Source organism: Notolepis coatsorum (genome assembly GCF_963971535.1).
Source record: "Notolepis coatsorum genome assembly, chromosome: 8".
NCBI classification, from domain to species: domain Eukaryota; kingdom Metazoa; phylum Chordata; class Actinopteri; order Aulopiformes; family Paralepididae; genus Notolepis; species Notolepis coatsorum.
Genome location: NC_140172.1, coordinates 81809342 through 81832633, shown reverse-complemented (window position 1 = coordinate 81832633; position 23292 = coordinate 81809342). Strand labels below are relative to the sequence as shown.

Below are 23292 nucleotides of genomic sequence, written 5' to 3'. Positions count from 1 at the left end.
ACGTTAGTTCGGTCAGAGAAACAAATATACTAATTAAAATTGTTGGACCTGCGAGATTTGTACTTTGTAGGTCTGCATTTTAAATGTAAGGAGTAAAAAGTATGTTTTTTTTCTCTGAAATGTAATTGAGTAAAAGTACAAGTATACTCGAGTAAAGTACAAATCCCCAAAAACAGTACTTACGTATTGTAACAAAGTACAATTACTCAAGTACTTTACACCCCTGTGTAAATCTCAGAGAATGTCCCACAGAATGTCCCAAAGCATGTACCAATGGAGAGCAGTGAAATATCCAGACCAAAGATATCTAAAAACTGACAGTAAATCAATATAATATATTACATTAATTTACATATTCTATATAATGTGTAAATAATTAAATTCATTATGAAAATCAGTTCCATGTATATAATACACAACTACATACAAAAAAAAACTACAGGCCAGCACACTAACATAAAAATACAATGTTTCAATACAAAAAAAAAGACATTTCCAAATGTCTCTTTATGTCAATATGCATTTCCTGCCCATTTACAAACCCCAGGTACACAAAGACACACACACACACACACACACACACACACACACACACACACACATGCTTGTGCACAAACAAAGTCACACTTAAACATTCAGACAACTACATGTCTCTTTGGCTGAGGTGTGAACGGTGAGGCACCTGTAGTGTGTATGTGTGTGCACATAATTATACAGATAAAAAACAAAACAATAATAATAATAAAAGCACACACACACACGCACACACAAATAACACCATCTATGGTATATAAAATAAGTTCCAATGAAGGAGGCAGTGAAAACCTGCAATATAGTTCTACGCTTTCTGCAAATATATACCAAAACATATTGTAACAAAGGTCTACCTCACATAGATGTCCACACATTATGCCCTTGAGTGTGTGTGTGTGCATGTTTCCATGTAGAGCCACATGCTGAGGTGTGAAGTGTAATCCGGTAGGAAGGCATCAATAAATAGAGCTGTCTGTCCGTCTGTCACATTAAGACCCATTTACTCTGTAACAAAAACACTGGATTTTAACTCTTTGTGAGCCATTCTTTATTCTCACATTATTTCTAACCAGGGAGAGAGATCAGCTGTGGTTGTTGTATGCATAAACCATCTCTGAACAGGAGGGCTGCTTATTACTATTACTATTAATTTCAAGTCACCCCCCTTCGTGTGGTCTATTTTTGGGATGGGGTCAAATGCTGAGGGATACTTTCCCCACAGGATTAATAAACTTAGTTCCTCCTGAATCTTTATGCATATATATACGTATATACACGCACACCCACATTCCACTTGGTCTCTCCTGGCTCAGACACCTGTAGGTCCCGAGCCTCTGAGCCTATAGGGTCTGTGTTCAGACTGACAGCATCAATGGGGGACAGGAGGCACATTAGGTATTGTATGTATTTTGTATTATGTATTGTGTGCATTATGTATTGTATTTCACAAATTCAAAATATGGGATATGAGAATAATGTTGTTGGCAAAAAGGAAGAGCAGCGTTTGGCAGCTTCAGCATCTGGTTCGAGAATCCATTCTGCTTCTCCTTCTGGTGCTGATTCTGGTGCTCCTTCTGGTGCTGATTCTGGTGCTCCTTCTGGTGCTGATTCTGGTGCTGATTCTGGTGCTCCTTCTGGTGCTGATGCTGGTGCTCCTTCTGGTGCTGATTCTGGTGCTGATGCTCCTTCTGGTGCTGATTCTGGTGCTGATTCTGGTGCTCCTTCTGGTGCTGATGCTGGTGCTCCTTCTGGTGCTGATTCTGCTGCTCCTTCTGGTGCTCCTTCTGGTGCTGATGTTACCGTCATCTTCCATTCAGAAAGAATGGCAGCCTGTTTAGAGCGTCAGTCAGTTTTTTGAGTTGTGAGTCGAGTCTAGGTTCACAACCTGCAGTTCTGTCAAGTTACCGCTACTGGCGCTCTGCTGTTGTCCAATCACCATCTAGAAAACAACACAACTAATTAGCATATGGGGCTGGCAACCAATCACCATCAAGAACACAGAACAGTATTAATTTATACTAAAAACTAAATCCACCTTCTTATCATCAAGGGTTGGGTTGATTGTTCGGAAGTGGATTTTCTTCAAAATTCTAAATGTTGAAAAACTTTTGACATGCAAAGGTTCAACTATTCAACCTTTAACCCAATAACAGAATGAACATTTTATGTTTTAAAATCAATCATAAAACACCAGTCAAACAGTGCGTTGTGAAGAAAACAAAACCACACTCACTCACATGATATATCATATGTATATGTCAATATATCATTATGTATATGTACATTTCTTAGAAAAACTACTTCCCCACAAAAACAAATGTTAATTACACGTAACCCCCATAATAAATCACAACACAAACAGAAGCCAAAGCCTGAGTACAGATCTCCATGCAGTTTTCAAGCCATTTTGTTTTGTGTTGCATGCGTCTCATCTGAAGCCAGATATGGTGACATCAGTGTTTCCTCTGCACGGCCCACTGCTACAACACATAATTATTACAATTCATAATCTACACGTACATTACACCTACTGTATACAGTGGCGTGCAGTGAAGGGGGGCTTGAGCCCCTGCCCTTTTGCCCCAAGTGCCCTTCCCTTTTAATATATATATATTATTTCCATTATTATTTCCATCTTCATATTTTTCGTGGATAGTATACATTTCTGTCTTCATATTAAAAAAAAATATTATTTATATATAAATAATATATTTTTTTTAATATGAAGACAGAAATGTATACTACTATCCACGAAAAATATGAAGATGGAAATGTATACTACTATCCACGAAAAATATGAAGACGGAAATGTATACTACTATTAGGGATGGGTACCGAATCCGGTACTTTTAACACTTTGAGTGCCACTCACGAGATTTCTCTGGTTTTTTTATAGGTGGTTGCATGCCACTCACGAGATTTCTCGGAATTATTATTATTATTTTTTTTTTGCGATCTGAAAAATGTTTGCATCACCCGAGCCTACCCGAGTATAGCCGAGGGGCGCCGGCGATCACTGTGGAAAAAAGCGCCCCCTGTCGTCTCCCAGATGACATAAGTGATTTTGGAATGGACTCAATGAAAATGAATGGGGAAAAAAATCCGGTACTCCACATTTTCCAGTTCACTGATCCAGCCGGGATTACTAGAGTTCATTCTGGAGCCTCAGATCCCCGCGGATCATGGAGTTCTACTGTATCGCGTTGGATCCATACACGTATCGATTTTTTCGAATGGTGATCAGGAATTGGAATATACCAGTTGGATACCATCTGATGTCAGGTAAGGACTCTATGTTATCAGTGGTAGGATAATCAGAGTAAGTTTGATGAAGTTATAAGCTGTTTTGTGAAATGTCTTCTTTCGGTTTCACTGTAAAAGTCCGTGAGGAAATCAACGGAGCGATTATCAGTGCGCGGCCGTAATGTGCGTGCGTGCACGTATAATATTGATCATCTAGCGTTTATTTGAAAACGATTCATAAAAAGGCCGACGAATATCAACGTTGTGGAATATTCCACTAAAAGACGATTTTCATAGAATGCTCCAGAATGAGCTGTTTTTTATATCAAAACGGGGGCTTTTCTAACTGCTCTGAAACGGCAACGACGCGATAAAAAAACAATCTGCCTTCACAGCACTGACTGGAAAATAGTCTTTGATAATGCGATGGGCAGATTAGACACATAGCCATAATTTAAAACATAGATTAGGCGATATTAACGTTAACATTGGCGCCGATGGTGGCATTCAAGCGGTAAAACGGAAAACCAGGCGTGGCGCTGAAAGTGTTAACACTTTCTCTGCCACGCTTATATCCATCGATGTTTGATCACTGCCACCAGTCTAAGCCTATGGAGATGTTTATCTTCTTTGCAGGACTATACATTTTTAAATTGTATTGCTAAATTGACATTACTATGGCCCATTCAACATCGATTACCGTAATTCCTCTAATAGTAACCCCGGCTTGTATTTGTTTCAACTGTAGCGGATACCAGGCTTGTATTAGGAGGAGGCATGTATAAGAGAGAGGCCTATATTTCTAATTTTCAAACAGATCATAATGAATAAATCAACATTTTGTGTCAGTTTGAACCCAGTCAAATGTACTGGGTTCATTTATTGAAACCAAGTACTGTATGAAATACGGTAGTAAACAGTGCAATTACAGGTGGTAAAAAAAAGTAAAATAAAGTATAATAGTGCAATCACAATACTGGTATAATAATAATAATAATAACTTTGTTTTATACAATTCTGAGGTAGGCTTACTCTCTTGGTAAACATTAACACCATACCATTATATGGTATTTACTGCACAGCCAGGCCAGCATATAACAACAATAACAAAATATACCCGGCTTGTATTAGGAGGCCGGCTTATAATTGCTTAGCTCAACAGCGCACCCGGTCATTAATAGACCCGGTTTTTAATTGAATACCGGTTACTATTAGAGGAATTACGGTATCTATCGTTCAGGATGTAGGAACGTTTTACTTTTTCATTCACACATTCATACAAAAATACCGTCTAGAATATAAATATGTTTTTATCGTTTTCTGCAGTAAATCCTAGAACATGAGATATAGGCATAAATGCATATACATTATCAAACGCCATTTGTTGCCGATACACGCTATATTAAAAATTTCAACTGTACATGGTCCTAAACGTTATGACTGATCATGCGCGGGTGAATAGAGGGGGGGGGTCGTTTATAATTCCGTGATCGTCGTTAAATGATTTATGTAGTATGGGTGATATATAGATCAGAGCAGTTTGCATCGATAATAATAAACAAAAACGCTGAAACTCACGGCAGCCTCCTCTTACCGTTGGGCGATGATACTGGAGCAAACAGATCCCAGTTATGTGATTAGAAATACAAAACAATGAATAAAAAAAATATATATATTACAGAGGTGTTCCATAGTCTCCAAGCTTCAGGGCCGAGATTCGATTTTAATTCGTAGCTTCGAGATACATTTTTTTTTATAATTTTTTTATTATCATCATTATTATTTATTTAAAAAAAATTATGTTGTGGGACTTGTACAGCACTTTGTTCAACTTTGTCAGTGCTGTAAAGTTTAAACCTTTTTAAATCTTAGACAAACGAAACACTTTGCTTTCATGGAATATTGTAAGCAGTCATTTGAGGCTTTATAAAAGCAGCACAATGAACACAAATCTGTCAGTGCCGAGTCCGACCTCATCTTAAATAACAAACAGCATTGCTTGTTGTAGTTAACAAAGAGAGGCAGAGTTGATCAAACAAATAAAAAAATTGGAAAAAAATAGCTTTTTCTTTTAATTCAAATTTTATTTTCATATTCGAATCCCATGCCCATCGAATGAAGCTTCGAAGTATTTAAGACAGCCCTACTAGGATGTACCCCGAAAAGAATATTCCAATTATCTGATTGCCATTCCAAGTATTGATGTCCATCGTTTCGCCAACATAATCCACCACAGAACACGGATCGGGAGTAATGGTTTCTTCTCAATCCGAGTGTTATAACCGCTACACTTGTCCGACAAAGAAAAGTCCGCCCGGACCCATATAATCAACGCACTGCCCAAGACACAACGTTTCAAATGGTGCTCGATACCGCCGCCTGGTAGGATGCGGCCGGTACTGCACCTTCGGAGTCCCAATATGCCTTTTACATGCAAAATACAGCTCCCTGACATTGAATAGGGTATTAAAATCGAAAAAAAGGAAAAACAACCCAGAAACGAGAATCTTCGTTTATGGCACTGAACGACTTAGGCCCAGAAACGAGAATTCTCGTGAATGGCACTGAATGGGTTAAGGAAGCAAAATATAACAAAATCTCAATATCGTCGAAAAAAAGCAAAAAGGCGATTTCGGGGGTACTGTCTCGCCTTAAGTTGGGAGTTTTTTTGCAGTAGGCAGTGCTGTGTTGGGATGCTTTGGTGCTGCCTGAGTGACATGCTGTGTTGGGATGCTGTGGTGCTGAGTGACATGCTGGTTGCAGAGGGAATATGAGATATAATTCACTTGTAAAACGTAGGTCTTGCCGTACTGGATGAAGCTGAACCGCAGAGACAGGGATCTGGACCGTGCCGGGAGGAGCTGTGAGGAACACCTGAGGAACACCTGAACCAACCAGACACATGCAGAATACACCAGGGTTATACCTGAGGAACACCTGAACCAACCAGACACATGAAGAATACACCAGAATTATACCTGAGGAACACCTGAACCAACCAGACACATGAAGAATACACCAGAATTATACCTGAGGAACACCTGAACCAACCAGACACATGAAGAATACACCAGAATTATACCTGAGGAACACCTGAACCAACCAGACACATGCAGAATACACCAGGGTTATACCTGAGGAACACCTGAACCAACCAGACACATGAAGAATACACCAGAATTATACCTGAACCAACCAGACACATGAAGAATACACCAGAATTATACCTGAGGAAACTACTATAGTTAAAGGTCCCATGCATTATAAATTGCCTTTTCCAGTGTTTAGCATTGATTCCTAGCAATTATCATATTGACTCATCAGTCTAGTCTCGAGTTCACAAGATCTTCCCTCACTCAACTAAGCTGTTCTGATTTGACTCGCAATGCGATGTAGCAAGTAGCTGACCTGCAGTAACGCCCCCTCTATGCATGTAGCGCATAGTGCAGGGGTGGCCAACCCGCGGCTCGCGAGCCGCATGCGGCTCTTTGCCTGTCAATATGCGGCTCTTCCATCCATAAAAAATAATAATAAATAAAAAATACAATTATAATATTTTTTTTTTTCATTTTTTTATGTCACTCATTCTATAAGGACGTAGAATAAACATTTACAATTTTTTTTAAATGCCCATTTGCATGTTCTTGTTATCTGAATCTAGGGACATATATGGATCAGTGTCAGAAATAGTGTGTCTGTTACTAGGCTTGAGTAAATTGTAATGAACCAAAGGAGAATATCAATTCTATTTAAAAAATAAAATGTATCTTTGACTGTGAATAACACCATGCTAAAAATTTACCAGACCTGAAAAATCTAAGCAAATGAATAAAGGGAAGATGATTAAACAGACGGTTTTGTAGATACAGTACTGAATTCTGCCATCTTTTTTATAATGTACATTTCTCCACCATTTTTCATCGTATTGCAACACCGTTTTTTGCAAGACGTTCACAGAAAGGTAGAGAAACTAACTGCGTTCTGTTTTATGGCAATAACATTCAGGTTTGTGGGAGATAATCCCAAAAAAGAAAAAAGGAAATCCAGAAGTCAGATGATTGACAGGGGCTGGTGTGAGCTGGGTAGGGTAGTTTTTCAAAATTCGAAAGCCCTGAGTCTCTTCCTTCAAAAGACTACACTCACTTTTGGCTGTGCCACTTCCTCCTGTCAATATGCGCCGGTTTCCGACTCAATTCCCTGAGATTTCTATAATCTTATATTTCACTAATAGCAGTTAAAATAATTGGTAAACAAACGTAATGCTGAAAATATACACTTTTACTGTATATCTCGGGCTTAAGAGGTTAACCCTGTGAGGCCCAAATTAAAAAGACATTAGCAACTTCAGAGGCCAGAGGGTGGGACATATAAACACATTCACTATCAAATAGCACTGTGAGGCTGAACAACAGGACCAATTGACTATACATGTGCTTAAAGGGGAACTATCTTATAAATGGCCTTCTTCAGTGTTTACCATTGTTTCCTAGCTATGTGGACTTATATTAATATGATCTATGTCTCCAATTCTCATATTGGCGCATTCTTCCAATTCTCCTCTCACAATATTCACCCTCACTGAACTGAGTCATCTGAAAATGTGCTGATTTGTGATGTCAGAGAGACTCAGCTGCATAATAATGTGGCTGTGTAGCATCAGGCTGATGTGGCTGCTGCAACCCAGCAGCCACATCAGCTCAAAACGGCTTAAGATCTTGAGGTAGAAAAATGCTGTTTTTGAGTACTTGATTAGAAATACAAAACAATGAATTAAAAAAAAGAAAAATTACAGGTGTTCCATAAACTCACAGGAATTGTGTAAAAGTGCCCAAATAGTGAAAGAAATAGTAAAATAGTTCCCCTTTAACATTTTTTAAATAAACATTCTTTTTTTTAAATGGCTAAAAGTGATTTTGTAATTTTGCAACCGTGCAATAAAAAATACATTAGCAACTTCAGAGGCCAGAGGGTGAGACCTATAAACACATGAAGGGTGCCGTGACTGAAAAAAAAGGTTTGATAAACGCTGGTATATGGTGTGGCTCTTTGTGGTACCACAGTCATTTTTGTGGCTCTTAGTCTCTGACTGGTTGGCCACCCCTGGCATAGTGTAACCCAACACTTCCTCAAACGGGTTTTGACAGAGGCAGAGAACAAGCGAGCGAGAGACGGAGAGAGAGAGAGATAGAGAGAGAGACCGGCGGACCGTGCAGAAGTGTGTGTAAAAATGTGTGTGCGCCATCTCTCTCCCTCGTCGGAGCATTTACACACAAACTTGACTGCGTGTGTGTCGGGGACGCATCTCTCCTCTCTCTCCCTCGTCGGAGCATTTACACACAAACTTGACTGCGTGTGTGTCTGCGACGCATCTCTCTCTCTCTCTCTCTCCCTCGTCGGAGCATTTACACACTGTAATGCATTTACACACTGAGGCTGAAAAATTATGCTTTTGAGTACTTCATTAGAAATATAAAACAATGAATAAAAAAAAAAGATTATAATTACAGATGTCTTCCATAGATTCACAGGAATTGTGTAAAGTTGCCCAAATAGTGCAAGGAATAGCAATGCATGTCCCCTTTAAGAAACTACTTCAACACCCTCACCTGTTCTAAGGTTAGAAAACCACTTAAACAATGTCTCACCTGTTCTAAAGTTAAGAAACTACTTACACACTGCCTAACGTGTTCTAAGGTTAAGAAACTACTTAAATACCCTCAAACACCCGGTGTCCCCGCCACCATGAGGAAAACCAGCGAATCCCACGCCCCCACGCCCAAACTCTACAGAGGAATGACAGGTCACGCGCCCCAGGGCCCGCAGCCACGCCAAAGGAGACACAACTCCAAACACTCAAGCAGACAGACACAACAGTGGCCAAATTAGAAGACACATAGGACCGGGACGGTCCGAGATGACACCGGGACCCTCCGGAACACAGCAGCGAGCGATCCACGCAAGGAACCCCAAAACCAGCCAGCAAACCGAGGGAGCCCAACGATGAAAACCAACCAAAATCCACCAAAGCACACGCAAGAGACCAATACCCAACTCCAGGGAAGGTCTGGGAAAGGTCCAGCCGAAGCCATAGGCGCCATAGGCTCCAACCAACCCCCCCCCCCAGACCTCCCCCAAAGTCGAACAGCAGCCCCCCACACGTGCCCCGACGGACCCCGGCCAGCCCCCATCGCCGAACTCCCCCAACCCACCGACACCCCAGGGCCCCCCTGCATGAAGAACCCACCACAACCCCCACAGCACCCCAAAGCGTCCCAAAGCCATCCCAGGCCACCCACAACACCACACGCCCCCCCATCCAACCACCACCGAACACCCAGAATCACGCCTTTCACCGCACTATAATGAAAGGCTGATTTTTCAAGTTGGGTCTGTACAGTGTAACCAATCATTTGAGCGTGTCATATAGGGTCTAGTGTTCCAAACTAATAGTGATGCGAGATAAGGAGGTAATTTCCTGTTAATGACCATAAGGATAAATAAATACCAGTGTTGATTTCGCCTATCTGCCAGAGAAGACCAACCCACTTTATCATATAAGATGCAGTGGTGTGTATCATATCTGTCACCAGTGATAAATCTAAGAGCAGAATGATAAGCAGAATCTAGTGGTTTAAGAGTCGAAGGGGCAGCATTTCTATAAATCACATCTCCATAATCCAAGACAGATAGAAAGACTGCTTCAATAACCCTCTTTCTAGACATCATTGGGAAACTAGAGCTATTCCTGTACAGGAAACCAATTTTTTACCTCAATTTACTGGCAAGGTTGTAAATTTAAATTATATGATATTTAAACAAAAAAGTATCATCGAGCCAGATTCCAAGATATTTATATTAATTTACCCTTTCTATATCAGACCCATTTCTAGTCGATATAAGTACACTGTTTTGATCAATATTTCTGGCCCAGGAGAACACCATGAATTTAGTTTTGCTTGCATTTAATACAAGCTTAGCATATAAGCTCATCTTGCAGAGCATTAAATGCATGTTGTAGATCGTCAGTAGCCAATTGTACAGAATCCGCGGTACAGTAAATAATTGTCTCATCCTAATATAAATGGGCTTGATATCCCTTCAAGGACAGAATAATATCATTCATATAAATAGTAAATAAAATGGGGCCTAGGATTGATCCTTGTGGAACACCTTTTGTAATGGGTAATAATTCCAACTGAGTTTTGCCCACTTTCACACATTGGTTTCTGCCTGATAAATAGCTCCGGAACCAACCGCAAACAATCTGATAAAACCAATACTATACAGTCTATTCAACAGAAGAGAATGATCAACCGTATCAAACGCTTTGGATACATCTATAAATAGGGCAGCACAATGTTTCTTTTTGTCCAATGCACAAATTATATAATTTATAACTAAAGTGGTAGCTGAGATTGTACTATGGTTGGCTCTGAAACCATGATGGGGGCTTAGAACAGAGTGATTAGAGAGAAATTTTTTGAGTTGGTTATTCACTAGTGATTCCAGGATTTTAGCTAAGCAGGACAACTTGGAAATTGGACGATAATTGTTCAGGTCAGTTCTGTCTCTACCTTTATGCAAATGAGAGACATGGGCTGTTTTCCAAATACTGGGAACTGTGCCTGTTAATATAGAGAGATTAAAAATTTATGTTATTTGCTCTGTGATTACTGGAGCAGCTAATTTAAGAAAGTTAGGGTCCAAGTTGTCCTCCCCAGTCGACTTTCTGGCATCAATAGACACCAACATATTAAAAACTGCATTTGGAGTAATAGGCTCAAAGAGAAATGTGGTGGTAGGCCCTTCATTTTGCTCACAATCTACTTCATTAAACAAACGTCCAGCTTGGGCAAAATGGCTATTGAAGGCTAAGCAAATCTCTTTACCTTCCGTTATCAAATAGTCATTATATTTGACCTCTGTAGGCAGGGAAATGGTAGCCTTGGTTTTATTTGAATTGACTGCTTTCCAAAGATTGTGTTGGGTCCAAGGCGAGTATGAACTTGTGATTCATTCTAAATAATAGCTTGATGAATATAGATATGATATGATGAATATAGATATGATATGATAGGCTGAATATGATATGATCAGTGGCGGCTGGTCCATAGAGGGCGCTAGGGCGCCGCCCCCCCTAATGGAAAGTGGTTTGGGATTTTTCTATTATAGTAGATTTCGACTGCAAAAAATATAAAAAAAAATGTTTGTATCTACTTTTTCTCCCCATTTTCTATTTTTCTCCCTTCCCCAATTTCGTATTGTCCAATTCTACCCTCCCCTGTCTCGAACTCTGTTAGGCCATGCCTCCCACAAGCCGGCTGCAATGTGGACGAAGCCTTGCATCACGTGTCCCCTCCGGTACTCGAGGAGGCAGCCGTCGCATCTTTTCACCTGCACAGCGCGATCTCTCAGCGGCGAGGGTCTGCGTGGGAGGGACACGCCACCCCCGTTGCTTCCCGATTCTACTGCGCAAGTGCGCAGGCGCACCAACCGACCTGTAGGAGTTGCTGTCCACAACGTCCGATCCCCACCCACCAGCTTCCCACCCCCTAATACTGCCAATTGTATTAGTATGAACGACCAGCCAAGCTGGTAGCAACGCAGAGAGCTGGGCTCGAACCCAGCATCTCCTGCGTTGGTGGCGAGCGCCTTGCCCACTGCGCCACCTAGCCGCCGATACAATAAACATTTTAAAAATAAATAACAATTACTAATTTTAAGTATGTTTGTGTTTAAAATGCACAATAACGTGTAATATATTAAATATAAATCATTGTTTGTGCTTCCTGTTCATCCCCTCTCTTCTGGGGCGCTAGAAACATCGCCCCACTGACTGGACGTCAGTGCGCAACGCAGCCAATTTAAAAATGCACATGGCAACATAAATGCACCTAGCAACTCAATTTAGCCAATCAGCGTCTTCAAATATGATGCCTAAAAGGGTGATTCATTTAGCGCCCCAAGCAGAGTCATTGGTGTGTTAGGGGGGTGCGGACTGACGTGATGACGACAATGATGAATGCAGGGTCTCAAGAGACAGGATTACAGCTGCCCCCAAATTCAATATTATCTCTTCTCCAAAAGCCATTTGAGAGGAGAAATGTTTACGTTCACACTAATAAAACAAATCGTCTATTGGCCGAGCGTGGTATTCGTGTGACATCACGTCCCGAATCACACCAACTAGGAAATAACTAATGCTAATAGTTGTTGTCGTCGTCGGAAATTGATAATAATCACAAGATACATTCAGACAGTGTTGGATCTAACTAAATGGATTTATGGACACATTTATGGAAAGTTCAAGCCCAGATCACAAAGCTTGTCGAAGGGTTAGGGCGACACGCGACGGCTCTTCCAACTCGTACGCGATGTTCTACCGGCAGCAAAAGAAAGTGAGTCTCAGCCTCTGCGTTATGATATTATGATATGCAAATGTAATTGTAATGCTGTCAGACCTGGATACGGGTTGTCTTTTCCATTTATTTTCTTCTCTGAGTGCTTTGTTTACATTTTAAAATCACAACGATTTTCTTCTGGGAGACAATGCCCACAAACCCCTACAGGGTTCACCTTTTATCAGTTTGCAGGTCTGGTTATATACTGTAGTTACTGAAACTGATTGAATATGGCACCGCCCCACCTAGAATCATTTTCACCAGCCGCCACTGGATATGATTCATAGAGATATGATGAATAGAGATATGATGTGATGATAATATGATGAATAGATATGATATGATGATGATATGATGAATAGAGAGATAAGATTAATAGAGATATAATATGATGATGCCATGATGAATATAGATATGCTATGATGAATATATTATGCTATGATGAATAGAGATATGATATGATGAATAGAGATATGATGATATGATGAATAGAGATATTATATGATGAATAGAGATATGCTATGCTGATGATATTGAAAAGAAAAACTCTAACCCTAACTGACCTTACTGTCATGTACTTGTCCTAATATACTAACCTACACTGTAGCACTCAACACTTTGATGAACATTGTTACTCAGCTGATAGAGTTGTACCCTTCCTGCTGTCTTGTTGTACAAAACTTGTAAGTTGCTTTGGATAAAAGCGTCAGCTAAATGACAAAATGTAAATGTAAATGATATAGAGATATGATGATGATGATATCATGAAGAGATATAATGCGATGATGATATGATGATGATGATAAATATAGATGATATGATGAATAGATATATGATATGATGAATAAAGATATGATATGACGAATAGATATGATATGATGATATGAAGAGAGTGAAGGAGAGGAGAGTGGAGTGGAGGAGAGATTGGCAGCCATACCAAGGGGATTAATAAAGGAACACTTGATATATTTTTGTTTGTTTTTCATGGACCCCAATGTAGTGATATGTGCTCAGCCTACAAGGGACCATATAAACGTACATGTCAAGCACAACTAATAAAGTTTCCCCACAATTGCAGCTGCATCAAGCTTCCTAGGGGTCGGCAATTAGGTTTGGCCGTGGGCCAATTTTCCCCCAAGCCATTGTATGGCGGGCCAGAACCAAAAACAATGTCTAATTTAATATAATGATAGTGAAAAATGTTTAACTCTGTCAAAATAAACGAGCTGCATAGGTGGCATAATAAACTGTAAATGACATACATGCACTGAACATTATACCTTTTTTCCATTGTATTATAAAGCGCCTCTCTATCGGTCTATCCTACATTAAGCACGCGCAACCGTCTATCTGACGGCCACGGACCGGTTTAATGTTGAATGTTTAATGTTAAAACTATCGATTTATATGGAATTCGTTAAACGTATCCGTTATCTTACTTATTATTATACTTATTGAATCTCAAACAAGCCTTGTCTTGTTAAATGAGACAGTCTGGTCTACGGAGGAGACTGGGGCTGACGCATCCAGATTGAGGAATCCCCAGCGATCGATTATTGACACTTCCGCTAAATATATTAATCAAGTTTCAAGTTTCTTTAATAGTTGTCATACAGAAGTACAGAATACTTTCATACAAAATGCTTCTTACTGTTACGCTCCAGAGACTGTGCTAGACAAGATAGTATCAAATAACATAGTATAGCATGTAATTTAGAAGTAGAAAATGAGGTCACAGTGTTCAGTATAGACATATGTACAATGTTCGATGCAGAATAGACGCAACTGAGTTACCATATAATATACAATACTATGCAGTGTACTAATGTACAGTACTATATAGTGCAAAGCAGAAATGGGATGAGGTACAATTTAGGTACAATTTACAGTAAGGTGTACGAGTTGTAGTGCAATCCTTCATCAATAAATATAAAGTGTGGGGAGTGGGTGCTACAGTGTGTTTGTTTAAAGTGAGTGTGTGCTATAAAGTGTGTGGAGTGGGTGCTACAGTGTGTTTGTTTAAAGTGAGTGTGTGCGTGTGGATGTGTGTGCTATGTGCGTTTGATGGTTGTTGTTGTGTAGTGTTCATTGTTCGTTTAGCAGCCTGATGGCCTGGGGATAGAAGCTTCTTCTGAGTCTTTCTGTGCTCGCCTTGAGACTCCGGTATCGCTTGCCTGACCGCAGCAGTTCAAAGAGGCAGTTGTTCGGGTGACTGGAGTCTTTAATGATTCTCTTAGCCTTGCCCCTGCAACGCTTGTTGTAAATGTTCTGGAGGGTGGGGAGCCCCCCTCCAATTGTGCGTTCGGCTGAACGTGTCTGTAACTGAGGGGTACAATTCCCTGACTGTATTACTAGATATGATACTTACTACCACTACCTTTGTACTTAATATTCGGCCACCCAGTACACGGCATAAATATATTATCATGAACACTCTCACGTAGATGAAACGGATCCAACACAAATGTACGAATTAGAAACAGGTCTTTATTTCTACACAGCGATGGTGTGTAGAATAAGCACTTAATCACTTAATTACATTTATGAATTGAAATAGTATGCACTTTTATGGCAAGGAGTATTCGTCGGTATATCAATAGAGAATGTCCAATCTCTGAAGGCGCAGGTGGTAAATATACGACCTGGAATAGTTAAGGAATAACAGCAATGATACTTTAATGATTATACTAGATACACTAGAGGGGGTTAATCCGGTCGCTTGTAAGCCGACAGGAGTAGGAGGGGGGGGGGGGGGTAGAATCCGGCTGCCTCGTCCGGCCAAGGGTATCCCAGGTGAACCCACTGTAGTGCCGTTCAATGCGCCGGCGATCCTTGGACCACAGATGAAAGCAGGTGGACTCTTTGTGGGCCGGCTCTCTCCGGTCCACGGGGGAGAGACGTGAAGCGACCTCGTCTTGCAGAGCGTCTCCTCACCTTGCGTCCTCTCCAGGGGGGGGGGTTCCAACACACGGCAGTGTCGGGGGTCTTTATCCATGGAATAATCAAAGTACCCAAAGCATAATCCGTGCCTGGGAAGGCGGGCTGTCGTCGGTAGAATAATCCGGTATACAGGTCCACTCGCTCGTCGGCTCTGGGGCTCCTCGGGTGCAGCTTCACATAGGGTCAACCACCCTGGGTAAGCAGCCAGTTCTCTGCCCGAAACGATGGGGTACTGACTACGGTAGTATTCTCACCGCACGAAGCACTATATATTAACAGACTATTATTAGCTTAATAGACTACGTCCAACTCGACGATATAGTGCCAAATATGACTATTCAAATATTAATATACACGATGTCTCAATACCGATGGTAGGCGAACTTGGCCTTACTCCCACACGTGGCGTCGCGGGGAGGCTTTACGTCTGTGACTCTATTGGAGGGTAAGAAACTGGACTGAAAAGAAAGTCCTACTTTAGTAGCGCAGTATATATACGCACTATGAACAAATAGTCCCATTAGTGGTGCGGTAGCCAAATTCCTACGCGGAACTAGGACTTGTTCGTACATGTCGAGCGGTACGTTTGAACTGGGTCTGAGGGGTATGGCAGCCTGGCACCAAGGTCTCGACCAATAGTAGAATGGAGACTATTATGGGATGTTCAGTAGGCTAGAATGGATATTCAATGCATATTGTACAAGGAATATACAAGGGATATCAGGGAATATTAGAGAATATACAAATACAATTAAATATATATAAATAAATATATATATTCGGTTTAATCTGGCCCTTCACAACAGCCACCCCCTGAATAGGTCCCAGACCTAATCAGTTAAACAGAGACAGATTAATCGCGTTGTCTATTTACACATAAGGGTTTGCTGTAGGGGTCAGTCAACTTCACAAAGTCATAGGGTTGTAGGGTCATGGTCATCATCGATTGTGTCTGGGAGTCGAGGCAGTTCTATGAGCCTTGCCACGGGACGGGTGTAAGTGCGACCCTGGACGAGCACTTCAGCTGCTCGGACCTTGCCGTCGGCACCGGTGATCACTTTGCTTACGCGGCCGGCCGGCCACATAGCTCTGGGCAGTGATTGATCAATAATCATGACGACTGTTCCTTCTGTCAAATTGTCTCTCTCCTTTACCCACTTCTGGTGGGTCTGTAGAGACGGTAGGTAGTGCAGTAGGAAACTGTTCCAAAACTTGTCGGCTAATACTTGGCTGTACCTCCACATTCGTCGGCCGTTCGCTTCTTCAGGCCGGTACATTGTCTGTGGTAATGCAGGATCTAGCCGCCCCATCAGGAGTGTGTTGGGGGTTCTGCGTAGGCGACCACCCACTCTGATGAGGGTATGAGCGTCGCTCTCGGGGGCCAGATGAATTAATCTGCTGTCGGATGGGACGGGCTTTCCTCCCTGTAGACAGGCCAATTCATCGGGGAACGAGTCTCTCTGGGCTCGCTGCAGTAGAAGCAATTCTGCTTCCTCGTAGTTAGCTGCTGACATATCAGCGGGGGACTTGCACTCCGGGTGGTACCGCAGGAATGTTCTTTGTTGTGCACTCTCTATGGACGTGCAATCGTCTATGTTAGGGTCGGTGGAGGCTACGGTGCTCAATCCACAGAACACAGACTTCTTAATTTCCACCTCCTCTGGACTTGCTTCCCTCGGGATAGGCATGGGCCACTGTCCTTCCGGGAGTCTTAGGAATGCGGGGCCGTCACTGTAGACATTGCGACGGGTGAGGTCATCCAGGGGCATCCCCCGGGTGATGACGTCAGCTGGGTTCTGTTTTGTATCAACGTAGCGCCACTCTGTTTCTCCGGTTAACTCTTCGGTTAAGTCTTGAATCTCGGTGACTCTGACTCCCACGAAGACTTTGTACTTGCATGAGTCCGATTTGATCCAGGCGAGTACCGTCGTGGAATCTGACCACAGGATTGTTCTAGACACCGGTATGGTGAGCTCACGTTGGATGAGCGTGGCTAGGTGCGCTCCGGCTAGGGCTGCGCAGAGCTCTAGACGTGGGATAGATTGTTGCTTGCGTGGGGCTATTCTCGAGCGGGCGAGGACAAATGCTGTGTAGATCTCTCCCCCCTGGTCTTGGGCCCGCAAGTAGGCTACTGATCCGTATGCGACCTCTGAGGCGTCACTGAAGACGTGTAAGTCCATTTTACATGTCTCTGGCCTCACCGTGGGTGGGAAGTAGCTTCGGCGCATATTAACGCCTGGGAGTGAGTGGAGCTCCATCTCCCACTCTCTCCAGGTGGATGCAAGGTGTGCGGGAATGGGGTCGTCCCAGCCCTGGTCCTTGTCCCACAATGCTCGTACAATCATTTTTGCCCTGGTGGTGTACGGTAGAATACATCCTAGCGGGTCATATTGTCGGGCGAGTGTTGTGTACACACTCCGTCTGGTGGTCGGCGCCGCCGCCGGCCTTCCCTGCTCCGTAGTCAGGGGCTTGTGTCTGTAGTGCAGCGAATCTGTTTTGAATCGCCACACCAATCCCAGGGTCATCTCCTGGGCTTCTCCCGGGATTGTAGCCATCCAGGTCTCGCTGCTGGCTGCCTTGTCCTCGGAGGAGAGGCTGCGCAGTACTTGCGGATCGCTGCTGGCCCACTGCCTGAGATCAAAGCCGCCTTTGATCAATGAGGCGCGGAGTTTAATCAGGAGAGCCTCGGCTTCTTCCTGGGTTGAAAGGCTTTGTAGACAGTTGTCTACGTAGAAGCTGTTCTTTACGCTGTGTCGGACCTCTTCGTCCGCTGCTGGGTCCTCTGCTACATGTTTCTGTAGTGCAAATGTCGCACAGCAGGGGCTGCACGTCGTTCCGAAGGGGAGGACTTCCCATTGGTAGATGGCTGGGTGCTCATCTCCTGGCTTCTCTCTCCATAGGAACCGTAACAGGGGCTTGTCCGCCTCTACTAATCTCACCTGCAGGAACATTCCTTTAATGTCCCCGCTGATGGCCACCTTTTCCTGGCGGAAGCGGAGTAGAACGCCGAGTAGGGAGGGGCCGAGTGTGGGACCGGGCAGTAACTCTTTATTTAGATTTTGGGATCCGATCTGGTCGCTGCAGTTAAATACTATGCGGTCTTTACCGTTGTGATGGACCTTGTGGTGGGGCACGTACCACGATTCAGTGGTCTGGTCAGCCTCTTTAATGTCCATCTTTGTGACGTGTCCCGCTGTGATGAGCTTCTCAATCTCAGCGCGGTATACACTCTCTTGGGCGGGGTTCTTGGCTAAGCGCCGCTCCGTGTTCAGCAGGTACCGTTCTGTGGCGTCTGTCTTGGCGTGGAAAGTAGGCATTCCTTCTCGCCGCAGGAGTGGCGTGGCGTATCTCAACACGCCGTTGACCGGGACTCTCTTGGTCCCTGTCTCGAGGAGGTGAATTGCGTAAATGTCATCTTTAGAGCGAATGTCTTTCTTTCCGTTCTTAAAGGGCATTTGTTCTAAGGTCCATAGCCGCTCTACGTGTTGCAGGAGTGCGGTTTCTCCCTCTGTGACTCGAGAGTGGAGACATCTAGTGGCTGTACTTCGGTTGAGAGATTTGGCGAGCGGGCCTTGGAGAGTCCATCCCAAACGGGTCTCGACTGCTGCAGGACAGCCTCGGGGTCCGGTATGAACCCGGTCTATCGGGACAATGAGGTCTGCATGGTCGGAGCCTATCAACAGGGTCGGCATAGCATTGTCTATGAGCGGGATCGGTAACTTGCGCAGATGTGCATATTTCTCCATCAGCTTGGCGACGGGGTATGTGTACCGTGACAGTCCTATTTCTTGGCTGGTGAAAGCGTCTGCAATCTGGTACCGTCGCTCAGGCTGGCCGCTTGCTGCGATAGAGAATGAGACATTCTCGCCCTTTATCGTCTTCAAATCTCGTCTTATTGTCCGAATTGTCATTTGGGTTTCGCTTCCCCGCAGCCCTAGCTGGGCCGCAGCGGAGGCGAGCAGCAGGGTCTTCTCTGACCCGTCATCGAGGACGGCGTAAGTGTCCAGGACTTTATTCTGGTAGCTTAGTGTCACACGCACTACTTTTAGGAGTACTCGGGCTCCACTGCTGCTGGCGGGATCGATGTACATGACGCTCGCTTTGCGGCTGGATGGTGCAGGTGAAGGGCGCCGTCTGTTACTGTCGTGAAGTATGTCCAGATGGGCTCCATCGCACTTGGTGCACCTTTTCTTTAAGCGGCATTCGGCTGCCATGTGTGAGCGCGCACAGCGAAAACAGCGCTTGTTGGACTTTATCCATTGACCTGCTTCCTCCGCATTCAGCTTGGGGAAGGAGTCACATTGCGCTAGCCAGTGTTCTTTCTCACAGTAGGGGCACACTATCTTCCACTTCTCCGTTCTGGAGGGGGTACTGTGGCTCCTGCTGCTCGGTACTGACTCCGATTGGTGCATCACAGTCACCGATCTTCTTCCATCATTTAGTCGTCTGGTTCCTTCTCTGGAGCCAGGGGTGCTCCGTCCGAATGTATCTAGCCGTAGGCTGCTGACTTCTCTCGCCAGGAAGTCTGCTAGATCGAGGAGGTTCGGTTCGGGGCCATTCGGGTCTCTGTGGTCCCTCTGCCGCCTAAAGCGCTCCTGACGAGCGGGCGGCAGCTTCTCCAGGATCCTTTCCACATTTGAGTTGGCGTAAAGTTCATGCCTCCCCTTCTCTCTTTGCGCTCCCAACATCCCTACCAGGGACTGCACTCTGATGGACAGGTCGTCCAGTGCTCGATTGTCTATTGCTGGGGGTAAGCGGTCGATGTGTCGGATCTCCTGGATCACGTAATCCCATATGCGCCCATACCTCTGGTCCAATGCTACCAGCGCTGCTGTGTATGGGGTGGTGGAAGTCGCGTAGGCGAGCGCTATATTATGTGCGCGGGGCACCTTTAAGTGCTTCAGTAGGATGGCGTATTTGTGGCGTTCATCCAATACATCCACCAACATGGTCTCCAGACACATGCGGAGTTCTGTATACTGGGCCCGGTTCTCTTGGGTGAAGTCGGGTACCATAGGCGTGCCAATGTATGACGCTGACTGTGGATACATCGGCGAGCGTTGGGGGAGAGGCCTCCTAGGCGAGTCTCCTCCCGCTCCTTGGTATGGGCTGGTACCGGCAGTGTACCATGGCCCGCTTGTCCAGGTGCTGTTCCTCGGTGCGGGTCGTGCGTCGTGCTCACCCGTGTATAGAGTCGGGGGTCTGTAGCGCAGCTCCGCGGGAGTATAGCCTGGGCTGTACCGGACCTCCTGGTCCGGTAGAGTACTGTGCTGTCTTCGGGCGTGGTTCTCCTCCTCTTCCTCTTCGTCTTCAGTTAGGTCATCCAGTGCTTGTAGTCTCTGGTTTAGCCTCTCCACAGGATATGCTGCTCCTTCCCGGTTGCTAGGTCTCGCTTGGACCGGTGGGGGGAGGTGGTCTGTGGGGGGTATAGACCTCGTCTGTTGGTCAAGTTCAGGGTTGTTTACTCGGCTAGGGGATGCCGCCCTGGAGGTGTGTCTAGACGAGTTCCTGGAGCCTCTGGCGGAGGGAGAGGGTGTTGTCCGTCTGATCAGCTGTTCTATTAGTTGCGACTGCTGTCTGTCGCGCGCTGCGTCCCGTTGAGCACCGGCTCGTTCTCGGGCCACATTCTCTTCCATCTGAATGCGTCTTATTTCTAGACGTATCTGCTCGTGTTCGCTTCGCTGCTGGATCTGCAGTCGGTCGCGTTCAGCAGCGGCGTTCAGGCTGATGAGGAAGGCCTGCTGTAGGGTCCTCTCTGCCTCGCTGGGAGAAGGCGGTTGTATAGGGGAGCCTTCCCTCGGGGTACTCCTTGCGGAGCCTTGGAGCTCCATCTCCACGGTGCTCTCCCCGTCTTCTTCCGTGCCGAGTTCTCTCTCGGTAGCGTTGTATTCCTCCCGGGACTCATCGGGGACTACTTCTTCAGTACTGGCGGGGTGTGAAGTCATGTCTGGTTCCCACTGGTCCCCACCGTGAACTTGGTCAGTTACATTAGAGCCCGTAGGGGCCTCTATGGTCGGGGTAGTCTGGGCGTTGGGGTTAGACATACTTTTACTTTCTAGTTTTACCGCGTTTACTGTTAGTAGAAGACTAGGTTGTTGACTGACAGCGTAAGCCTCTAAGTACTGAGGGAGCCGTCGTTCGCGCTGCGGGCGTTGGTTAGGAGGATCGTTTCGTGGAGTGTTCATCATAGGCCATTTCAATATTGTATTACTAGATATGATACTTACTACCACTACCTTTGTACTTAATATTCGGCCACCCAGTACACGGCATAAATATATTATCATGAACACTCTCACGTAGATGAAACGGATCCAACACAAATGTACGAATTAGAAACAGGTCTTTATTTCTACACAGCGATGGTGTGTAGAATAAGCACTTAATCACTTAATTACATTTATGAATTGAAATAGTATGCACTTTTATGGCAAGGAGTATTCGTCGGTATATCAATAGAGAATGTCCAATCTCTGAAGGCGCAGGTGGTAAATATACGACCTGGAATAGTTAAGGAATAACAGCAATGATACTTTAATGATTATACTAGATACACTAGAGGGGGTTAATCCGGTCGCTTGTAAGCCGACAGGAGTAGGAGGGGGGGGGGGTAGAATCCGGCTGCCTCGTCCGGCCAAGGGTATCCCAGGTGAACCCACTGTAGTGCCGTTCAATGCGCCGGCGATCCTTGGACCACAGATGAAAGCAGGTGGACTCTTTGTGGGCCGGCTCTCTCCGGTCCACGGGGGAGACGTGAAGCGACCTCGTCTTGCAGAGCGTCTCCTCACCTTGCGTCCTCTCCAGGGGGGGGGGTTCCAACACACGGCAGTGTCGGGGGTCTTTATCCATGGAATAATCAAAGTATCCAAAGCATAATCCGTGCCTGGGAAGGCGGGCTGTCGTCGGTAGAATAATCCGGTATACAGGTCCACTCGCTCGTCGGCTCTGGGGCTCCTCGGGTGCAGCTTCACATAGGGTCAACCACCCTGGGTAAGCAGCCAGTTCTCTGCCCGAAACGATGGGGTACTGACTACGGTAGTATTCTCACCGCACGAAGCACTATATATTAACAGACTATTATTAGCTTAATAGACTACGTCCAACTCGACGATATAGTGCCAAATATGACTATTCAAATATTAATATACACGATGTCTCAATACCGATGGTAGGCGAACTTGGCCTTACTCCCACACGTGGCGTCGCGGGGAGGCTTTACGTCTGTGACTCTATTGGAGGGTAAGAAACTGGACTGAAAAGAAAGTCCTACTTTAGTAGCGCAGTATATATACGCACTATGAACAAATAGTCCCATTAGTGGTGCGGTAGCCAAATTCCTACGCGGAACTAGGACTTGTTCGTACATGTCGAGCGGTACGTTTGAACTGGGTCTGAGGGGTATGGCAGCCTGGCACCAAGGTCTCGACCAATAGTAGAATGGAGACTATTATGGGATGTTCAGTAGGCTAGAATGGATATTCAATGCATATTGTACAAGGAATATACAAGGGATATCAGGGAATATTAGAGAATATACAAATACAATTAAATATATATATATAAATAAATATATATATTCGGTTTAATCTGGCCCTTCACAACAGTGTCACTCTTTGTAGTCTGCTTCGGTCTTGTGCAGTGCTATTCCCAAACCAGGAGGTGATGTTGCCAGTCA

The 23292-nt window shown here is 44.5% G+C and overlaps 1 protein-coding gene across 3 annotated transcripts in view; it reads right to left on the bottom strand.

Annotated features, from left to right (window-relative positions):
• Positions 1–385: 385 nt before the first annotated feature.
• The window catches only part of LOC311232986 (serum response factor-like), a 162548-nt gene continuing 139641 nt past the window's right edge, over positions 386–23292 (bottom strand). For 2 of the 3 annotated variants that reach the window (XM_084319832.1, XM_084319834.1), the window contains 2 exons: positions 6088–6161; positions 386–1972 (listed from right to left, as the gene is read on the bottom strand). In XM_084319832.1, the coding sequence (XP_084175958.1) occupies positions 1880–1972; positions 6088–6161 (167 nt within the window). In that variant the 3' untranslated portion in view covers positions 386–1879. Of the gene's footprint in view, positions 1973–6062; positions 6162–23292 lie in introns of all 3 variants that reach the window. The other variant, XM_084319833.1, reaches the window with a different exon arrangement.